Source organism: Etheostoma cragini, chromosome 1, assembly GCF_013103735.1.
Source record: "Etheostoma cragini isolate CJK2018 chromosome 1, CSU_Ecrag_1.0, whole genome shotgun sequence".
NCBI lineage: Eukaryota > Metazoa > Chordata > Actinopteri > Perciformes > Percidae > Etheostoma > Etheostoma cragini.
This window is the reverse complement of record NC_048407.1, coordinates 32,726,712-32,746,437: the sequence shown is the minus strand read 5'-3', so window position 1 is coordinate 32,746,437 and position 19,726 is coordinate 32,726,712. Positions and strand designations below refer to the sequence as shown.

At 42.1% G+C, this 19,726-nt stretch overlaps 1 protein-coding gene across 10 annotated transcripts in view; it reads left to right on the top strand.

The window, feature by feature from the left end:
• herc1 (HECT and RLD domain containing E3 ubiquitin protein ligase family member 1) overlaps positions 1 to 19,726 on the top strand; it is a 67,345-nt gene that overhangs the window by 44,910 nt on the left and 2,709 nt on the right. For 8 of the 10 annotated variants that reach the window (XM_034897774.1, XM_034897017.1, XM_034897271.1 and 5 more), the window contains exons 54-77: positions 1,245 to 1,381; positions 2,742 to 2,942; positions 3,070 to 3,200; positions 3,809 to 4,026; positions 4,714 to 4,831; positions 5,059 to 5,262; positions 5,382 to 5,483; positions 5,582 to 5,755; positions 7,050 to 7,349; positions 7,456 to 7,521; positions 7,658 to 7,783; positions 8,430 to 8,568; positions 9,902 to 10,083; positions 10,232 to 10,387; positions 10,554 to 10,676; positions 10,798 to 10,900; positions 11,458 to 11,627; positions 12,368 to 12,506; positions 13,529 to 13,698; positions 14,551 to 14,720; positions 16,134 to 16,299; positions 16,383 to 16,459; positions 17,278 to 17,530; positions 19,188 to 19,340. In XM_034897774.1, the coding sequence (XP_034753665.1) occupies positions 1,245 to 1,381; positions 2,742 to 2,942; positions 3,070 to 3,200; positions 3,809 to 4,026; positions 4,714 to 4,831; positions 5,059 to 5,262; positions 5,382 to 5,483; positions 5,582 to 5,755; positions 7,050 to 7,349; positions 7,456 to 7,521; positions 7,658 to 7,783; positions 8,430 to 8,568; positions 9,902 to 10,083; positions 10,232 to 10,387; positions 10,554 to 10,676; positions 10,798 to 10,900; positions 11,458 to 11,627; positions 12,368 to 12,506; positions 13,529 to 13,698; positions 14,551 to 14,720; positions 16,134 to 16,299; positions 16,383 to 16,459; positions 17,278 to 17,530; positions 19,188 to 19,340 (3,778 nt within the window). The remainder of the gene's footprint in view (positions 1 to 1,244; positions 1,382 to 2,741; positions 2,943 to 3,069; positions 3,201 to 3,808; positions 4,027 to 4,713; positions 4,832 to 5,058; positions 5,263 to 5,381; positions 5,484 to 5,581; positions 5,756 to 7,049; positions 7,350 to 7,455; positions 7,522 to 7,657; positions 7,784 to 8,429; positions 8,569 to 9,901; positions 10,084 to 10,231; positions 10,388 to 10,553; positions 10,677 to 10,797; positions 10,901 to 11,457; positions 11,628 to 12,367; positions 12,507 to 13,528; positions 13,699 to 14,550; positions 14,721 to 16,133; positions 16,300 to 16,382; positions 16,460 to 17,277; positions 17,531 to 19,187; positions 19,341 to 19,726) is intronic. The other 2 variants (XM_034897680.1, XM_034897592.1) reach the window with 1 other exon arrangement.

The following is a 19,726-nucleotide window of genomic DNA, read 5'->3' as shown; positions in this document are numbered from 1 at the left end:
ACACAGACAGAAGCACACCCACACACAGAAGCACACCCACAGACAGAAGCACACCCACAGACAGAAGCACACCCACAGACAGAAGCACACCCACAGACAGAAGCACTCACACAGACAGAAGCACTCACACAGACAGAAGCACTCACACAGACAGAAGCACGCACACAGACAGAAGCACGCACACAGACAGAAGCACGCACACAGACAGAAGCACGCACACAGACAGAAGCACGCACACAGACAGAAGCACGCACACAGACAGAAGCACGCACACAGACAGAAGCACGCACACAGACAGAAGCACACACACAGACAGAAGCACGCACACAGATACCACTCAAGGAACTTGAGCAAAATCAATCTTTGGCTTTGCAGTAGTCTGAGTGCTGCGCAAATGCACAGCTGCAAAGAGTGCTGTCTGCCAGTACCATCGACCTGCAAGGAGGCGAGGGCCCTTTCATCTCACCTTGCAGCTTTAATCTAATATTGTTTTTGTTTTTTGCAAACTCAGCTCTCATCATCTTTCTTTTTACATCCCCTAAACCGCTCTGATAAACCCACTGCAAACTACCTGCCCAGCACCAGAAGACAATCAGACAAAGTTAGCGACTAGCTGGTGAATAAGGTCGAGCATTGAGCAGCTACAGACAGATATTTTCCTCAAACATTGCAGTATTTTAAATCAATACTAATGTTCTGTTGTTGTGGAAGTAGGCAACTGTTTGCTAACATTTCCCCATATAACTTTATTAGGTCATAATATGTCAGATGTTTTATATAAATCTGTCTCTAAAGGTGCTCTAAGCAATGTTGGTTGACGTTACTTCTTGTTGACATTACTTCTTGTTGACGTTAGACATATTTTCATAAAAAAGAAGACTAGCTTGCCCCTCCTCATCCCGTCCCATCCCCCTCCCTTCTGTTCTTCCACGCACTAACCCCCCCCAACCTTGATCCCCAAATCCTTCTTGTTGGTTATTGGCTGCTTGTGTATGTTTCGTGATGCAGAAGGGCACATTTTGTTGCTGTTTGTAGACCCTGCACTGTCTACAGAGGCCGCGTTTTTTACAGTGTGTTCAGGGGACAGGCAGATAGTGAGGAGACGTTTTCTGTATTTGACAAAGAAATGTTCTAGCCTAAAACACACGTGACATCGCTTAGAGCACCTCAATTGGCCAAATGAATAAAGTAATGCAGCTTTAAGTTTTGGTCTCATTTGTGTTTATTCTGTGTCCTCTCATCAGTGATGACTCTTCAGAGGAGGGCATGTCAAGTTTGGGATCTCCCAGCGATCCTTGTATGTCTCCTCTGGCCTGGAGTGTCACTGGAAAATATCTGGCGTCTGCCATGGAGAAAATGGTCAACATCTGGCAAGTTAATGGTAAGCATTTATTTTGTCCAGCCCCTGTGGGGTCTTGAATCTGTTTTTACTTTATTAGACAGCATGCTAACGATAAACTCAGTTTGAGTTAAAAAACAACCAAACACGTGTTTCATTTGGTAACACTGGTGTGTGAAGTCAGCAGAATATGAATGAGATGGTATTAAAAATGTATAGCTCCCATAAAAAATAGATTCACTGGATGTGGTCCAATCATGTCCTTCCTCCCAGCACACAGCCTGCAGCATGAACCATCTGTCCTTGGCCACTTTAAGTTGCCTCCAGGATGAACATCAACAATCACATTTTTATTAGTTGGATGGATAGATAGATAGATAGATAGATACCCTTTATTATTAGAGTCATGGTCCATGAAACAAAAATCAAATAAAAAAAGGACAGATACACAAGACGGACGCCAATAAAACAAGACAGCTTTACCAGTAATCTCATAAGAAGGATGGTATTGCAAAAAACTGCTTTCATGAGCACAAGTACAAGTTTCTCTAGTGCCACTGAGTTGTATCTGTGCATTACCATATTTCTGTGGGCATTGCTGTGCACTTAGTTTATTTAAAAACTGCTTATAATGTATGGACTGTAAACATACCATACTAGAATTTAGGATTCCAGATGGAAACGCCACAGTTATTAGGTCTGAAGATGTTAGTACACCGGAGAGAAGCCATTTGAGTTTGTGGCAAAACATTTCAAAGTGCTCATTTTTTGTTTTCTGACTTTGATTTAGTAAAACACTGTCAACACTATGTCATATTTCATCATTGAAGTTTTCTTTAAAACAGTGTAAGAAATCTCGCCTGAGCCTTCATTTCAACATTGAATGAATGAAAAATAACAATTTGTGTTCACCATGAACAGTTTTTAATCTTCCATCAGACTAGAAAGTCTTGAGAGTCTGCTCTCGAGGCTTTACTCAAAGTTTTGGGACAAACAGGTCAGGATTTGAGACAACTGCTTGGATTTTGGGACTGTCCCAAATTTTTCGGGACTTCTGGTCATCCTACTTCTCTTGTATTGTCTCATGAGCTGAGTGTCTCATCATATCCCGATACAATGCCAATTAAAAGTTATGAATCAGCTGTTTTACTTATGCTCTTCTTCCCTTCAATATTAACTGTTTGAACAAATAAAGAAAAAACAATTCAGACACCAAATCTATTTTCTAAAAGCATCAAAGAACATTCAGACTGTATAGAGTAGTCCTCTCAGACCCCTGACAGTCAGATTTTGCGGGGTCAGAGATTTTAAACCTTTGAACAGCACTGGATATTCTTGATGTAATAAATTGACCGTGGTAACTGCACTACACTAACGGTGACTTCCTTTACCTTCCTCTAAGGTGGTAGGGGCCTTTTGGACGTGCAGCCTCACTGGGTGTCAGCGTTGGCTTGGCCTAAAGAGCAGGCAGAGTCCTTGTGGTGCGGGGAACCCAAGGACATGCTGCTGGTGGGACGAATGGACGGATCTCTGGGGCTCATTGAGGTGCTGGATACCTCCAGTATGCACCGCACCGAGCTGGAGCACTGCTACAGGAAAGATGGTACGAAGAGGACGTTTTTGAATGAATGATACATCTCTGTGCTGAGTGTTAACCCACTCTAAATGACACAACTCCTGCCAAATTGTCACCCTTCTACAAATGTTTGATAATTCTACTCTTCTTTCAGTGGCAGTCATGCACATAGCCTGGTACAGTGAAGACAAGCCTTTTGCTGTGGGCTACGCAGATGGCAAGCTGCTGATAGGATCCAAAGAGCCCCTAGAAAAAGGAGCCATTGTGGTCATTGATGCACACAAGGTAAACTGATTCTTCAAGGGATGTTAGTGAGCTATCGTTAAACCGTTAACCGACAATACTAGTTTTGACAAATTAATAAAAATAAACTTGAACAGTTAAAAACGATATCATTAGAACAAAAAAAAATTTAATTAAACTCATTGTAAAAGAAAAAATGGGCATACAGTCTATTTCTTCTACTAGTTAACTTGCAAATCTTGCACTAGCAAGTTGCATTTTGAGATCTTTTTTTCCTGCCACTTTCGTGGCTCTCTGCTGGACGGCTGGAGAGCTACGTGACACATGCCACTATATTGATGAGGCGTGGCGGGCAGTATGCCGGGCAGACACACAACTGACAACCTCACATGTGGATGCGGTGGAACCGGGCTCAGACATACAGTATGCTCCGCGGACTGCTATGGACTATGTCAGTCGCTCTGATGCATGCGGTTTCAGGAAAGTACAGTATGTTCGAGCATCCTGGACGGGTGAACTGGGACTCTGTCGCCTGCTCGTCGGATAACGGTTAATGATCGATGAATGAGGGTCGGCATTAGCATCCCTAATTCATTTAACTTTCTCAAACTCTTTGCAGAACTGAATACTTCTGCATGTTGTTGTTACAGGAGTCAATCACCAGTATGAAGTGGAGTCCTACTGGACAGATCTTGCTGACTTGTGCCAAAGAGGAGACAGTGAAGCTGTGGGCCAGTCCGGACTCTCACTTTGGCTCCGGCTCTGGCTGGCGCTGCCTGCAGAGTCTTCGACACCCCTCCCCGGTTAACGGTGTGGCCTGGTGCAGTCTGCTGGGACGTGGCCCAAAGCACCTCAACATGTTAGCCATGTAGGTTGTCCTCAAATATTAGGCAGGACTTTGGCTGATTATACTGTCTGGTTCTAGTAGAGACTTTATGTAGTGTTCTCTTCCCCTTCACAAATAATTTGCAATGATCCTTTAAATTAGTTCCTGAGACCTTTTTCTTCATAAAGTGACAATATTGTTTTAAAATCCATGATATTACATTTGAAAGATATAGATATAGAAGTATATAAAGCCCTCATGAGAAGAGAAACTACAGAAAGTGCACTTATCACCTGGAGAATATTTTAACAAGCTTTTTCAGATGCATAGATTAGTGGTGAAAAGTAACTTACATGAATATTTCAATTTTAGACTACTTTCTACTTCTACCCCACTACATCTCAGAGGAAAACATTGTACTTTTTACTGTACTAAAGTTACTTTACAGATCAAATATTTAAAAAAAAAAAGTTTTTAGATCTAACAAAACGTGACAAATGTATAAAAACTGTCCAATAGTATGTAAGGTAGTTAGCAGATTCACACATTTAGGCACATTTGAAATGATAAGTCACTGCTGACAGTTAGTCTTTAGCGTTTAATCTGCTGCATTCTCATTGTCAAACCTGGCATGTTTGTAACACAAGGATGACATATAGGATAATATATTTACATAAAAGAATATTTCCTGTGGTTGGGTGGGTTTTCATGTGTTGCTGTGTTTTTCAGATGTTGCCAGAATGGCCTGGTCACAGTCTGGACTGTTCCTCAAAACATCTCTAACTTCCCAGACTCCTCCCCTGAGTCAGAGGGATGGTGGGAGAATGAAGCAAAACCTAAATCCATGGTACTTACACGCATTCATAATTAATTACCTGAGACTTTAATTGGCTTTTTTCATGTTATAATGTAAACAGTGTAAAATTGAATGCCGTGTTTTACTGTTTTATTTTTAAATTCCAGGACATTTGATGATTGTTGATGGGATGTTTGTCTCAGCTTCTAAATATTTCTTGCCAAACCTGCTGATTCATGCCAGTTATCATGCCGTTTATTCCCTCTTCACATGCATAGAGCCGTAGGAGAAAAGGCCGTGCGTTCCCCCACTTACACGCTGTCACTGTGTTGCAGTCTTCCCGGTGGTCAGGAAATGGAGCAACATGTATTTTCCAGCTGAAGGGCCACATCACCCCAGTAAGAACGCTGGCCTTCAGCCCTGATGGTCTGGCTCTGGCATCCGGAGGATTGGGAGGGCTCGTAAACATCTGGTCTCTGCGGGTAAGACTTACACACACACACACACACACACTGTGAAAAGGACAAATTTTTCCTTACACACTCATCTTACAGGCACAATGTGGCTCAATATGTCTTTGTGTGTGTATTTTGTGTAACAGGACGGGTCAGTGCTCCAGACAGTAGTAGCCGGGTCAGGTGCGATCCAGAACATTGTCTGGATCCCAGATGTGGGTGTCGCCGTCTGCTCCAACAGGTCAAAGGTACGACATCTTTACCTGATTGGAAGTTGTCCACGTTCCTATCCACATCCCTGAAAGACAGAAATACTTATTTACTATTTGGTCTGCTTCATTGCCAGGATGTGCTGGTTGTGAACTGCTCCAAAGAGTTCATGGCGTCCAACCATGTGCTGGCCACGTGCCGCACCGCTCTGAAAAAGCAGGGCGTGGTCGGCCTCAACATGGCACCCTGCATGAGGGCCTTCCTGGAGAGACTGCCTGTCATGCTGCAGGAGCAGTACGCCTACGAGAAGGTACACAGACATTCAATATTAATCTACTGCCAAACACCATTTAAATTTAAATAATCATAATCTAACAAAACAAAACCATGTGAACATATTTTTAGTACAGTGTCAATAGCAGATTTTAAGATAAATTGTTTTGGGAATTTTAGATCTTTTTTTAGATAAGACAGGAAAGGAGTAGAGAGAGGCGCGATGACATGCAGCAAAGGGCCACAGGTCAGAATCAAACATGCTGCAGCAGGGACTGAGTACATGGGGGAGCACGCTCATCCTCGCGCGCTAACATTGCGCCCAAGAAAATGATTTTGTAAATATGTTCACCACATTTAAGAATTTTGTAGAATGTGAAGAGTTATATGAGTTGTGTTCAGAATAAGAGTAGTGTGTTTAAAAAGTGAATAATGCTCAAAATCTTTAGAATAGCTTTTAATTCCATAATATCAATGCATTGGGAACACGGCACATTCAATTCCAAATCAAAACATGACCAAAAGTGATCAGGTTTCTGTTCTACCTTTACAGAAAGTGAAGAAAAAAGAATATTAGGCTGTTCAAAAAAATAGCAGTATTTGTATTTTTCTTTACAAACTGAAACATTTACTGTATAAACTGAAACATCTCGAGGGTTTGCTTTATTTTGAATCACTGCACTAATATTTAGTTGTATAACCATTATTTCTGAGATCAACTTCTGGCACCTGTGGACAGGTATTCCAGCCCAGGACCATTGAACTACATTCCACAATTCCTCTGCATTACTGCATTACATTAACCTCGTATGATTTATGAGGTTAATGTTGGACTGCTATTATTTTGAACACAACTGTCATAACCTAAAGTCTGAATAAGGAAGTCTTTTCTTCTCCATTATACACAATTGCAGATGCACAATCCCCGCTACGGAAGCAGGGTCTTCTTCGAACGGGCATTGATATATCAATGTTAATAATCATATCCACAATCATAAAAATAATACACCAGAAAGCAATACAGCGACAGCACATGCTGGTGTGGTGATAAGACATGTGGTTCACGATTTTGTTAGCTGGAAGTGGTCTGATTCTGTTTAGCTGTCCCATTTTCATGCACCAAAACTTAAAGGATTTAAAAAAAAAGTGTGTGATTAAGACCTACGTCTTTACACTGCGTCTCTGAGGGTTGTTGAACAGCCTTCTGGGAAATGTGGACTGTAAATCAAAAAGAGGTAGACTAGGTTGCCTGAGAAAAGATGAGACAGCAAAACAACAAACTCCATCATTGCCTCTCGTTGCTAATGTCTCCTTTTCTCCTCCACCTCCAGCCCCACGTTGTATGTGGGGAACAGCTCGTCCACAGCCCCTATATGCAGTGCCTAGCCTCCCTGGCTGTAGGTCTTCACCTGGACCAGCTCCTGTGTCGCCCACCTGTGCCTCCTAACCTCCGACACTGCCCACCAGAGTCCGGCACCGCCGTCTGGTGTGCCAGCGAGTGGGCCTGGTTGGACTGCTTCTCTACAACAGTCAAGGCGGCGGAGGCCCTCGCTCGAGGCGCCGCCTTCTCCGAGTCGTTCTCTGTCCCCGACCTGGAACCTGTGCCCAAAGATGAGATGGCTCTGCTCATGGTGAGGGAGGCGGCTGCTGCTGCTTTAACTGCTGGAACAGCAATTTATAATGTAGTAAACACCTACTGCTGCATATAATAACAGTGTTTGCACTCTGTTTTTACAGGACAACAGCAAATGGGTGTCTGGTATGGATGAACAGATCATGTCCTGGGCCACCTCCAGACCAGAGGTAATTTAGGATTATACCCAGATTAGCTGTAATAAATGGTTTGTCTATGTTTATTGTCAGACTCTGGAGCCAATAACTGTCATTTTATCTCGTGTTGTGTCTACACTACTCATGTTTGTGTGTTGTGTGTTTGCAGGACTGGCACCTTGGGGGGAAGTGTGATGTGTATCTGTGGGGTGCAGGGCGACACGGCCAGCTGGCAGAGGCTGGCAGAAACATCCTCGTGCCAACCACTGCCCCATCCTTCTCTCAAGCACAACAGGTACACAGCCATGACATGTATCTGTTACTACATCCACGATAAACCAGCCTGTTGCCTGTAATTGCAACAAGAGTAAATAAAACATGTTATTTTGTATTCTTGTATACTGCAAGACTAAGTACTAGTATTGCCTGTTACACTGTGAAGATGTTTATTTGTATAGATTGTAAAGCCTGTTGAGTTTCTGACCAATTTCTGCCTAAGAGCTCAATGTCTAAAAAGGACAAATTAGATTTTTGATCCCCCGCTCTCTTGACTTTGGGCTTTTGCTTGCTTTCTTCTCTTCTGTTTCTGTTCTCATGCACTGATTTGCTCAAGCTGAACAGCCTATCAGTGATTTCTCTCACTGACGCTAACTCCTGCCAACAGTTTGGGAGATACAACTATCGGCCTAAGTTACATGTTAAAAATAGCCTTATGCATGCCGGATCAAGTGTTTTTGGAACCATAATAGAGACAAAAACTCGTATTGCCCCAAACTTTATGACATGCTAATATTAAATCAGTGCCCCTTTTGAGCTAATGAATTTTTCAGTTTATATTTTCTCAAAACAGCTTTTAACATCTGATCACTGGTTGTTGGACGATGTCATGAAATGTGATTATAATTCCCTGCATCTGTTTCTTCTCTGTTTCCCTTCTTCAGGTGGTGTGTGGGCAGAACTGCACCTTTGTGATCCAGCCTAACGGGACCGTGTTGGCCTGTGGGGAGGGTAGCTACGGCCGTCTGGGTCAGGGCAACTCCGATGACCTGCATGTTCTCACCGTCATCTCAGCGCTTCAAGGTGGGGCCTAAAACCATACATGCTGTTGGATTATGGATATCTGGATAATAATAATGGAATGGCTGATTCAAAATTGTGTGACGCGCTCAAGTGTTTATTCTCCAATGGCACCACTATAGAGTTGTGGTTAAATAGCATATTATTTTATTTCTATAATAAAGAGTATAAATTATTATCAAATCTGAATCCTTTCTGATGACTCATCAAATTTAATCAGCGTTGTGTAACTTCATTTATAAATCTCTAAGACTGAAAGATCTGTAATTAGATTTTAAACAATTCAGTGAGTTTCTGCCGGACTGAATTCACTTTTATTGGTACCAAGAATTTTCTTTTTTCATTTTCTGGCATAATTTGGGCTTTATAAAACCGTTCCACTAGTGACGTTAGCTTTGTTATTTTAAAATGGCGGGTTTGTGCTGGATGTTCGGTGTCACGCTTGTAACAATGCTCTCTGACCAGTTAGTGGTCTGCAGTGTTTTAACTCCACCTTTTAGTACCAACTCTGCTCACTTGGAGCCTCAACAGAGGTGGAACCAAAATAAGTACCTGGTACTATCCAGGACTTTTACTGATGGAAACCCAAAATGGAATGAGTCAGTCCATACCGTGATGTGGAAAACGGTATAAGATGGAACAAAGCGGTACCGGTTATTAGAAAGAGAGACTCGAAGGGTAACACTTTATAGAAAAAGTGTGAATGTGTAAAAAAAGGATCTGGAAATTGTGCAAAGTCGGTCGTTAAGTAGACACGAAAGGCAGCACTAGATCGGCTTAATTAGTGTGAAGAAGAGTCCAAGGAGACGAAAGGTAACGTCTCTAAAAATTGAGTCGTGAAGGGTAGTGAGACTGAGGGGATCACGAAAGGCAGCACTAACATGGACTAACTAGTGTGAAGGTAGTCTCAAGTATAAGGATACTTTTATGTGTTTTATCTGTTTAACTGATTTTGTGTAAAGCACTTTGAATTGCCCTGTTGCTGAAATGCGCTCTACAAAGAAAGTTGCCTTGCCTTGCCTTGCCTTGCCTTGCCTATTAAAGCCCAACCTAGCCCTGGGATGTATATCAACACATTCTGCAGTAGTAGAAGTTGCCTTGCTCTGTCTTGCTAACATTTACCACGATAACAAGTGGAGGGATTAGTTGCGAATGTCTACTAAGATAGGATAAGATTTTTTTTACTTGTTTATAATATGCTGCGTTAAAATCGCTCCAGAAACAAAATAAGCATTATTATGAATTATCTTTCCAAATCAATGCGTTGCTAAGAGGCCTACTCCAGTGACTCTCATTCCCTCCACCATGACAGTGTTGTCGTCTCCTTGCCTCTCAGGTTTTGTTGTGACTCAGCTGGTGACGTCATGCGGCAGCGACGGTCACTCCATGGCTCTGACGGAGAGCGGCGAGGTGTTCAGCTGGGGGGACGGGGACTACGGTAAACTGGGCCACGGGAACAGCGACCGCCAGCGCAGACCGAGACAGATCGAAGCGCTGCAAGGAGAGGAGGTGGTACAGGTCAGTCTTCTCCCTACTCATGAGTAAAATGAGAAAAAGGGATTTTATTCAGTTCTGGTAAATGTAGAGACGGCAATACAACATTTATTTCAAGGGTACCTGATAGTAATACATTTTCTTTTGGTGTCACAATCTTTTTGCTCTACAGATGTCATGTGGGTTCAAACACTCTGCCGTAGTAACAGCTGACGGAAAGCTTTTCACATTTGGTAACGGTGATTACGGCAGACTGGGTTTGGGAAACACCTCAAACAAGAAGCTCCCGGAAAAGGTCACCGCCCTGGAGGGCCACCACGTTGGACAGGTAAGACACGAGAGCGTGGGGAGAAGTTGGCATTTATTTAACGGTTTTGCGGGTTATTTCCTCTCATGCTGAGTTTGGATGCCACAGTTACCATGTTCACAGACATGGTAAACACAGATGATTGATACCCTCTCAGAGTTTATATCGCCATGTGTTCCTTCTTTAGGTGGCTTGTGGTTTGAACCACACTTTAGTCGTATCTGCTGATGGAATGATGATTTGGGCTTTTGGTGACGGAGACTACGGAAAACTGGGACTCGGCAATTCCACGGCCAAGTCCTCACCGCAGGTAGGTGCCGTGGCGCTGTGTGGCCTCTTGCTTAATTTGAGCTGTTAAAATAATGATATGATTTTGTTTTTAAAGAAATATGATAAAGTTTTTGGTGTGGGGAATTTTCTTAATTTCTTAGAAAGTGGACGTGTTGTGTGGAGTCGGCATCAAGAAAGTGGCGTGTGGAACCCAGTTCTCTGTGGCTTTAACCAAAGATGGCAAAGTTTTCACGTTCGGTCAAGGTACGCTATGGTTTGATGTCGTCTTTACTCCCCAACTGAGCTTTATCATAAGAGTGATCAGAGCTGCGGCAATCAGTCGGTTGACAGACAAATAATCAGCTGTTATTTTGATAACCAATCAACCATCAACCAAGTAATTTTCAAGCTAATTTGCCAAATATTAAATGGTTCCAGTTGCTGTTTTGTGTTGGCTTACATCACAGTAAACTGTTTATTTGGGGTTTTGGACTGTTAATCAGACATAACCTTCAGATTTAGACAATTTAATTTAGCTATTTTCACTACTCTCTGATGTTTCATAGACTAAACGATAAAATTATAATATAATGGATTAATAATATATAATGGAACGGATTAATCTATTAGTCATTGCAGTTCTTATAACAATAAATACTGCATTCATTTTAACATTTGTATAGCTTTGGTTCTCTTTAGGTTTTTCTTATTCATACCCCCTAATTATTTACAACTTTTTGCATTAAATAGGACAACTACAATACTTTCACATTGTCATAAACGTAACATTTAAATGTATTTGTTTCCTCTCCTGATTGCAGACCGCCTGATTGGCTTACCAGAAGGTCGAGCCAGGAACCACAACCGGCCCCAGCAGGTCCCGGCTCTGTCAGGGATCCACATCCAGGATGTGGCCGTCGGAGCCGAACACACTCTGGTGCTCTCCTCCACAGGAGACGTTTACACCTGGGGCAGCAACTCAGAGGGACAGGTAACCTGTGGCCTCCATGGGTGGGGGGGGGGGAAACAATAATGCATAGTTTCTGTTGCAATACTGTTTGATACATGGACGCTAGGGCTGCACAATATGAGGAAAATATCTAATTGCGATTACTTTGACTCACGATATTGGGATTAATGATCGTTTTTGTATCGTCATTCTCATTTTCATGGAAAATTATTAACGTTGAAAGAAATGAAAATGGTTATAATGAGATTTTTTGCTTTAGTCGTTATGATATTATGTGTAGGCCGGGAAGTCTCTGCTGCACCACGATACTTAATCCAATATATTTCATAATAATTCAAATAGTTTGATACATATTTTGCCATTAACAAATATTGGCGCAAAATTTGTTAGTGGCAAAATATGTGTCTGAGCGATATGGAGAAAATCAAATTTCGTGATATCTTGATGTGAATATTGCAACATTATTGTTTGGTTGGTGTTTTAAATAAATATTTACACAATGAGATGTTTGAAAAATTAGGATCAGAAATGTTGATTTAATGACAATGTGTGTAAAGGCAAATAATACAACAGTTAGAACAGTTTGCTAAGCTCAGAAAACTACATCACTTTTCTCTAATGCAGCCTTCAAAACCCGGAAAAGACGACACATAATATCGTCACGTGTGTGATTTGAAAAAATATACATTTAAGTCTGAGGTTCTAGATTTTGACATATTCAGTATATATACATGACTTTGCCCTGGATCTTTGTTGTGTAGCTGGGTCTGGGCCACACCAACCACGTCAGGGAACCCACGGTGGCGCCGGTGCTGCAGGGCAAAAACATCCACCAGATCTCTGCTGGACGCTGCCACAGTGCTGCCTGGACGGCTCCCTCTGTGCCGCCTCGAGCACCAGGTTAGACACACACACACACGAACACACACACACACACACACACACAGATGTCCTGACATACAAGGCAAGGCAGCTTTATTTGTAGAGCACATTTCAGCAACAGGGCAATTCAAACGTGCTTTACACAAAATCCGTTAAATTTATAACATAGATAAAACACAAGTGTAAACTTGCGACTACCTTCACACTAGTTAGTCCATGTTAGTGCTACCTTTGGTGATCCCCTCAGTGTCTATAACCCTTCATGACTCTATTTTTAGAGACGTTACCTTTCGTCTCCTTGGACTCTTCTTCACACTAATTAAGCCGATCTAGCGCTGCCTTTCGTGTCTATTTTCGACACTACAAATTCACTACTCTTTTTCTTGAAAGGGCTACCCTTCGAGTCTGTCTTTCTCTGTCTTTCTCTGTATAAAACCCTAAACCCTAACCCTAACCCACTTGAGACTACCTTCACACTAATTAGTCCATGTTAGTGCTATCTTTGGCGATCACTCTCAGAGTCACTACCCTTCACGACTCTATTTTTAGAGACGTTACCTTTTCGTCTCCTTGGACTCAACATCTGCAACATAGCGTCCCCTGTCATGGCAACGACTTTATCCTGGAGGTCAGATTTCCTGCAGCGCAGTGAATACCAAAATGGGCCACAGCACTGTGTTGTCAGATGAGGCCTCGCCATTGTTTGGTTGACAAACACTAAGTAATATTTTCATGTGAAAATTAAACAATAAATATGGGTGACTGCGATTGGAGTTCTGCAGTGCCGCCACAGAAAATGAGAACTTTTCCACGTGTAGAACATATATTTTCTGTGTCCTTATTTGTTTTACTCCAAAACTCTGACACATACGCTTGTTCTTACATGCCACATTATAATTTAAAATGATACGTTCAAGGTGATCTGTAGCAGCAGCTCACCAACCTCTATATATTGCATTTTGTTGGTAATAAAATTCTCTCTTTGCCTCTTGTAATACTTCCCTGCTCTGCCCATTGTGTCTCCTCCTCCTCCTCTTCAGGCTCGTCGGTTCCTCTCCAGCTGGGTCTCCCTGTGGCGGTGCCTCCTCAGTACAGCGGGCTGAGAGAGGTCAGCATGGAGGCGGTGAGGGCTCGGCTGCGACTCCTCTACCACTTCTCTGACCTCATGTACTCCTCGTGGAGACTCCTCAACCTCAGCCCCAACAACCAGGTAGGCAAAAAAAAAACAGAACTCCAGATAATAGGACATATGATTCCTGGCTCAGCTGCAGGAATTTGACTTAGGTTGGAGCAAGCCTCCGGGCGGCAGCTATTGAACAGCGCCACCACGCGCTTTCCCGAAAAAGGATCAATGCAGACAGCAACATAGTAAACAATACATCACAACATCGTCACAACAGACAGCACACAGTACATGTGGGCAAAAGGCCTTTTAACAGTCATAGTTTTAATTTTAGTCTTATGGTGTTTTATTGCTACTTGTTGATTTTGTTATATTCTGGGAACTGTTTTTAACTCCTTGCTACTGTAGCACTTTGAGATTTCATTTGAAATGTAAAGGGCATTAAAAATAAAATATATTATTATTAAGTGATCACATGAAGGAATTTTTTGAAGTGACTGGGGAGGGTGGAAAAGAACAAGAAACCGAGGCAGTCATACGGAAGCGGCCAGGGATAGGGGAGGACACGTAATGATTGGGTTTCTCTAATGATTTTAAAATGTAATACCCATCTTCAAACACTATTCAGAGGTCGTCTTTGCTTTAAGAAGTTGTAACACAAGGAGGTAAAGGTGGCTTCGAATTTAGACTTTGACAAAAATATTGTTGAATCAAACTTATAACTTTTTATTAAAAGAAATAAACTGAAAGCTTCAGATTTGCGAGGCGGTTAAAGCTACATCACACTGTTTTACAGAATGTAATGATGATAAGTTTCAATTTAATTTATAGTATCACTTCATAACAAGAGTTATCTCTAGACACTTTACAGATAGAGCAGGTCTAGACCACACTCCAGAATGTACAAGGACCACCATAAATGTAATCCTTTTTCTGCAGGGCTGTACGTCCCACTACAATGCCGGTACCTGGGGGATTGTTCAGGGCCAGCTGAGACCCCTGTTGGCCCCCAGAGTGTACACTCTGCCCATGGTGCGCTCCATAGGCAAGACCATGGTGCAGGGCAAGAACTACGGACCCCAGATCACCGTCAAACGGATCTCCACACGGTCAGTACTTCAATGGACTGTGTGTGTGTGTGTGTGTGTGTGTGTGTGTGTGTGTGTGTGTGTGTGTGTGTGTGTGTGTGTGTGTGTGTGTGTGTGTGTGTGTGTGTGTGTGTGTGTGTGTGTGTGTGTGTGTGTGTGCGTGTGTGCGTGTGTGCGTGTATGAGAGACAAAGCTTCATTAAGAAATATAATTAAAAAGGTTGGATGAGCATTTCTGTGAAAGCCCAGTACTAATGGTTACGGTTCTTTTGGGGCTTTTACGCTTCTATTTAAAAGTGGTCTGTAGAGGTTCAGGTTTTTCTCTACCAGCACACGAGCCGTTTTGGGGACCACCTAAGCTGAGTGAATGTAAAATCCGTGTAAGCCTCTAAACTAACTAAATGACTTCTCTCAGATCTAATGATTGTTGTTTGTTCCGAGTGGACTTCTTTAGCTTTTTCAGTGTTATTTATTTATTATCTACTCTAGTTTTCCAATGTTTTAGACATAATAATGGTCCATAGTGATTTGAAATTGCTTCTTTTTTTAAAAAACATTTTCTTGAGGGAGGAACCCTAAACCCCCCTCCAAATTTACAAATCCAGGGGAAACACTGAAGGTGACAATAAATTAAAGAAGAGAGCAGACTAGGGCTAAAATGTCTCTTATCTACACAATTGTTTATTTTATTATCCCTCATGTTGTCCTCGGATCTAATTGACCCGTTGTCCTATATCAATGTTCTTTTTAATTACCGAAAATAACATGATTGATCCCACCCAACGCTCTTTGGCAAGTACAAATCTCTACTTTCATTAATTTTGGGGCGTCTTATTCAATTTTATAGCATTTGAAAAAAAAAAAACTGAAGTGTTTTTGAAATAGTATTGAGTAAAAGTTGACATATTCCAGTCTGTGATTATCATCAACATCCATTCCTTTAATTTTAGTCTCAATAATTCCTAATTTCTGCTTTTCTAACTCAAACATTAGATATAATTTCTTATAAATGAAGTTTATTGCCCATAAATTCCAAATATAACTGTAAAACTAAAGTTAATAAGTTAGTGTTACTTAGTGTTGAAAACGTCAAAAAAAGTGACAAACATTGAAAAAAAGGGACAAAAAGGTAAAAAAAAGTTAGAAACATTGATAAAAAGCATCAATAAAAGTGTGATTTTTAATTTTGACAGGAAGACAACACAAGGGTTAATAGTAGTTAAGTCAAGGTATTTGTAAAGGCCTTTACGGAGAATTTGAAAATACTGTTACTGGTAAATTAAATATTATTTGTTGAAGAAGATAATATTAGAATAGAATCCATGTAACATTTGTGTGCACTCAAAAGACAGGATTTGAAAACACAGCGAAAATAACCGAATGTATAGTAAAGGTTACGTAAAGATTTAGAATTGTTGCTTCTTTGTGCCTGCAGGGGGCGTAAGTGTAAACCGATCTTCGTGCAGATCGCCCGTCAGGTCGTGAAGCTGAACGCCTCGGACCTGCGACTGCCCTCCAGGGCCTGGAAGGTGAAGCTGGTGGGGGAGGGGGCGGACGACGCAGGCGGGGTCTTCGACGACACCATCACAGAGATGTGTCAGGTATGGACAGATCTGTCAAAGTGGTTCTTGGTAAGCCTGATGTTGACTGGACGTGTTAAAACGGTGGTGTTTCCCTCCTGTAGGAGTTGGAGACGGGTGTGGTCGACCTGCTCATCCCCTCCCCCAACTCCACGGCGGAGGTCGGCTACAACAGAGACAGGTGATGAGCACGTCCGCCTCTCCTCAGACATTCCCACTGTCCACCCTGACGTCTCTACTGTTCTGAAAGATTGGGATTTTCAGCTTTAACCCTCATGTTGTCCTCGGGTCGAACTGACCCGTTTTCAGTTTAATTAGTTTTTTGTCACAAAAAAATGGGGCCGTCTAAATAAGCGCTGAAAATGTCAACATTACAAATATCAAAAAATGTGGGATAAAGCGATACTAATGTTGAAAACACTTCTTTTTTTTCATGGTTGACGGTAAGACAACACAAGGGTTAAAAAAGATGAGCTAGTGCTAAGATATTTAGATTTACTGTTGAAATTAATATTAATATGAACATTTCTTACCAGTAATGGCTGATATTTGTGATTATACATGTGAACATCATGTCCACCTTGTAATAATTTGTAAATTTAAAGCCAGAGCGTTTTTCCACTTTCTCCAAAACAGATTGTTGCTGGCAAAATGTTATATTTTTAATAGATTAGTCTCCTGTTTTAGTCTCTATTAGCCTGTTTTAGCTTGTGATGCTGGATGGGAAAGTGTACTTATCTTCACGATGGAGCTTCAAAAAGTGGTTCCTATTCCATTAGCAACAGCAAAACCTTATTATAACATCTCAAAAGAACTTCTCAGAATTCACCGTACATTTGTCCTCAAAACATGTACATTCACTCATTTTAAATACACAATTTCCAAAAGATCTTCTCATGCCTACAGCTCCATTGTTTGCTTACCCAGCACTACAGAATCCAAGTGTCATTTTAAAGTCGTCATTAGAAAACAAACCAAACAACATTTTAATCTGCCCAGGTTTCTCTTCAACCCGTCTGCCTGCCTGGATGAGCACATGCTCCAGTTTAAGTTCCTGGGTATCCTGATGGGCGTGGCCATCCGCACCAAGAAGCCCCTGGACCTCCACCTGGCTCCCCTGGTGTGGAAACAGCTGTGCTGCATCCCCCTGCTGCTGGAGGATCTGGAGGAAGTGGACCTCCTATATGTGCAGACGCTCAAAAGCATTCTTCACATTGAAGACAGTGGCATCACCGAGGAGAATTTCCATGAGGTGGGACATATATTTTTTAAATTTTGTTATAAGGAGAGAGTGGTTATGTGGTTGTAGTCCTGTTATTTTACATTTTTTGCAACGTTTTAACACAACAGAAGAACTGCGTGGGCGTGCGTGCGAGAAACGGAGAGAAATAAGACAGGAGAGGGAAACGCTGTACTTCAACAATTTGGTTTAAATAGGGATATCTATGTTTTAAGGATTCCGTTATTCTTTTAGTGAGAACTCATAAATAACTACAAATAACTAATGTTAGTAAAATCTGTTTGTTTTGTTACGCTTTCTGGATTTCTTTTTTTAAATACACAGTATATTGGCCGTTATATTGGAAGATCGGATTTTAAAGAATTAAATATTTGTATCTTTATTGGCCTTAAAAATCCTTTACTGTCCGGGCTACATCACCACCTCGGTAACTACAGGCTCACAGGTTGACTGATCCTTTTTGTGACGGCATGTTTACTTTCTCAGCCATGTGAATGTTTGATTCATCACAATCCCATGCATGCTGTTAAAAAGATAATAAGTACGTGTCACACACACCAAAACAAACTTTAAATGATGTCGTGGCCACGCCACACCCACAGGGTTCAACATTAACCAACCAAACGCTGCCTTGAACCCGTGTTCACACTGCCGATTCCAGACTGACTGGTTGGCTGAGAAAACAGGGACAGTAATGTGTCTGTAACCAGTTTGAAGCTTTGTGAGAGCTCAGCTGAGGCAGCTTTGCTTCTCTTCCCCGCTCTGCTACACACTGTTTCTCTCTCCGAGCTCTGAAAAAACCTCAGCATGGCTGTGGCCCCGACCACTACTGATACACAGACCACACACCCCTCCCGCGCCCCCCCACACCCCGAATATCCACAGATAGGCTGGCTAACGCAGCAGAAAGCTTAGATATCCCCGGAGCCCTTTTTCTGTCCAAACAACCTCACACAACCCCTGCTCTGTAAAGCCCCGTCCTGCAGGAACGCCGGCGCGGCTGTTGCTGCAGCATATCCTGCCTGCCGGAGACTTGGCCTCGTTCCCAGGCTTGGAGAGGAGAGAAAAGGGAGTTTTGGAGCCACAACACTAGCTCCGTCAGCCAGGCCGAGGGAGGAGAGGAAGGGGATGCATCTGCTGCTTTGGCATGGAAGGAGGGAGAGTGGGAGAGAGACAGAATCTGCTCCTCTGTTGGCTTTGGTTTGAATTGTGCCAGACGAGCTTTCCAATGTCTTACAACGATATGCTAAAATCTCGCTGCTTTCCAGGAAGCGAATAAATTATTAGAGTAATCTGTTTCATCGTTAGTCAGTCAAAGGAAAGCTGGCGAGTATTCCATGTTTACTTCCTAGCGGTCTTCTTCTTCTTCACCTTTGTGTGCTACGCTTCTTTGTTCGTCACCACCACCGGCTATCGATCAGTTGAATAGTGTGGAACTGCTATGCATCACGTCGTGCATCGCTCTGTGTGTGCATGACACAAACAAACAACAAACAACGTAGTTCTGTAGTGCCTCTAATGTGCTTGTGGTCAAACCTTGTTATTGTAACTGAGCGACAAAGTAGTTTCCCATTCGAGGAGTCTTTCTTTGCTATAAAAATGTAATTAATGCCAAGTCCACTAACCGTTACATGCATTGGACTAATTATCGTTCGTGTTTGTTTTCCAGATGATTCCTCTGGATTCTTTTGTTGGGCAGAGTGCAGATGGAAAGATGGTGCCCATCATCCCGGGAGGAAACAGCATCCCTCTCACTTTCTCCAACAGGAAGGAATACGTGGAAAGAGCCATCGAGTACCGGCTGCATGAAATCGATCGACAGGTATAAGAAAGCTCTGCTGCAGAGCCCGGAGGAGAAAACCCTCATGTCTGTTTCAAGAGTGTTTCATGCTTATTGTCAGTGTCTTTTTACAGTTTTAAAGGTCTTAGTTTGAACACTTTTACCCTTGTGAAGCACTTTGTGACCTTTACTTACTAGATCCCGTTCGATATAATCGGCCTATATTTAGCATTTCCCGATTTATCGGTTTCTATATATTTAAAATTGCTGATAAAAAAGACAAATAAATGAATCTGATGAATGAATATTTAAAAAATAGAATCAAAATGGTCAATCCGGTTGTGAGTGTAGGCGTTGCATAGTCTGTCCACCAGAGGACGCTCTACAACGTCCCTGTTAGTGATGGCGTTGCATAGTCTGTCCACCAG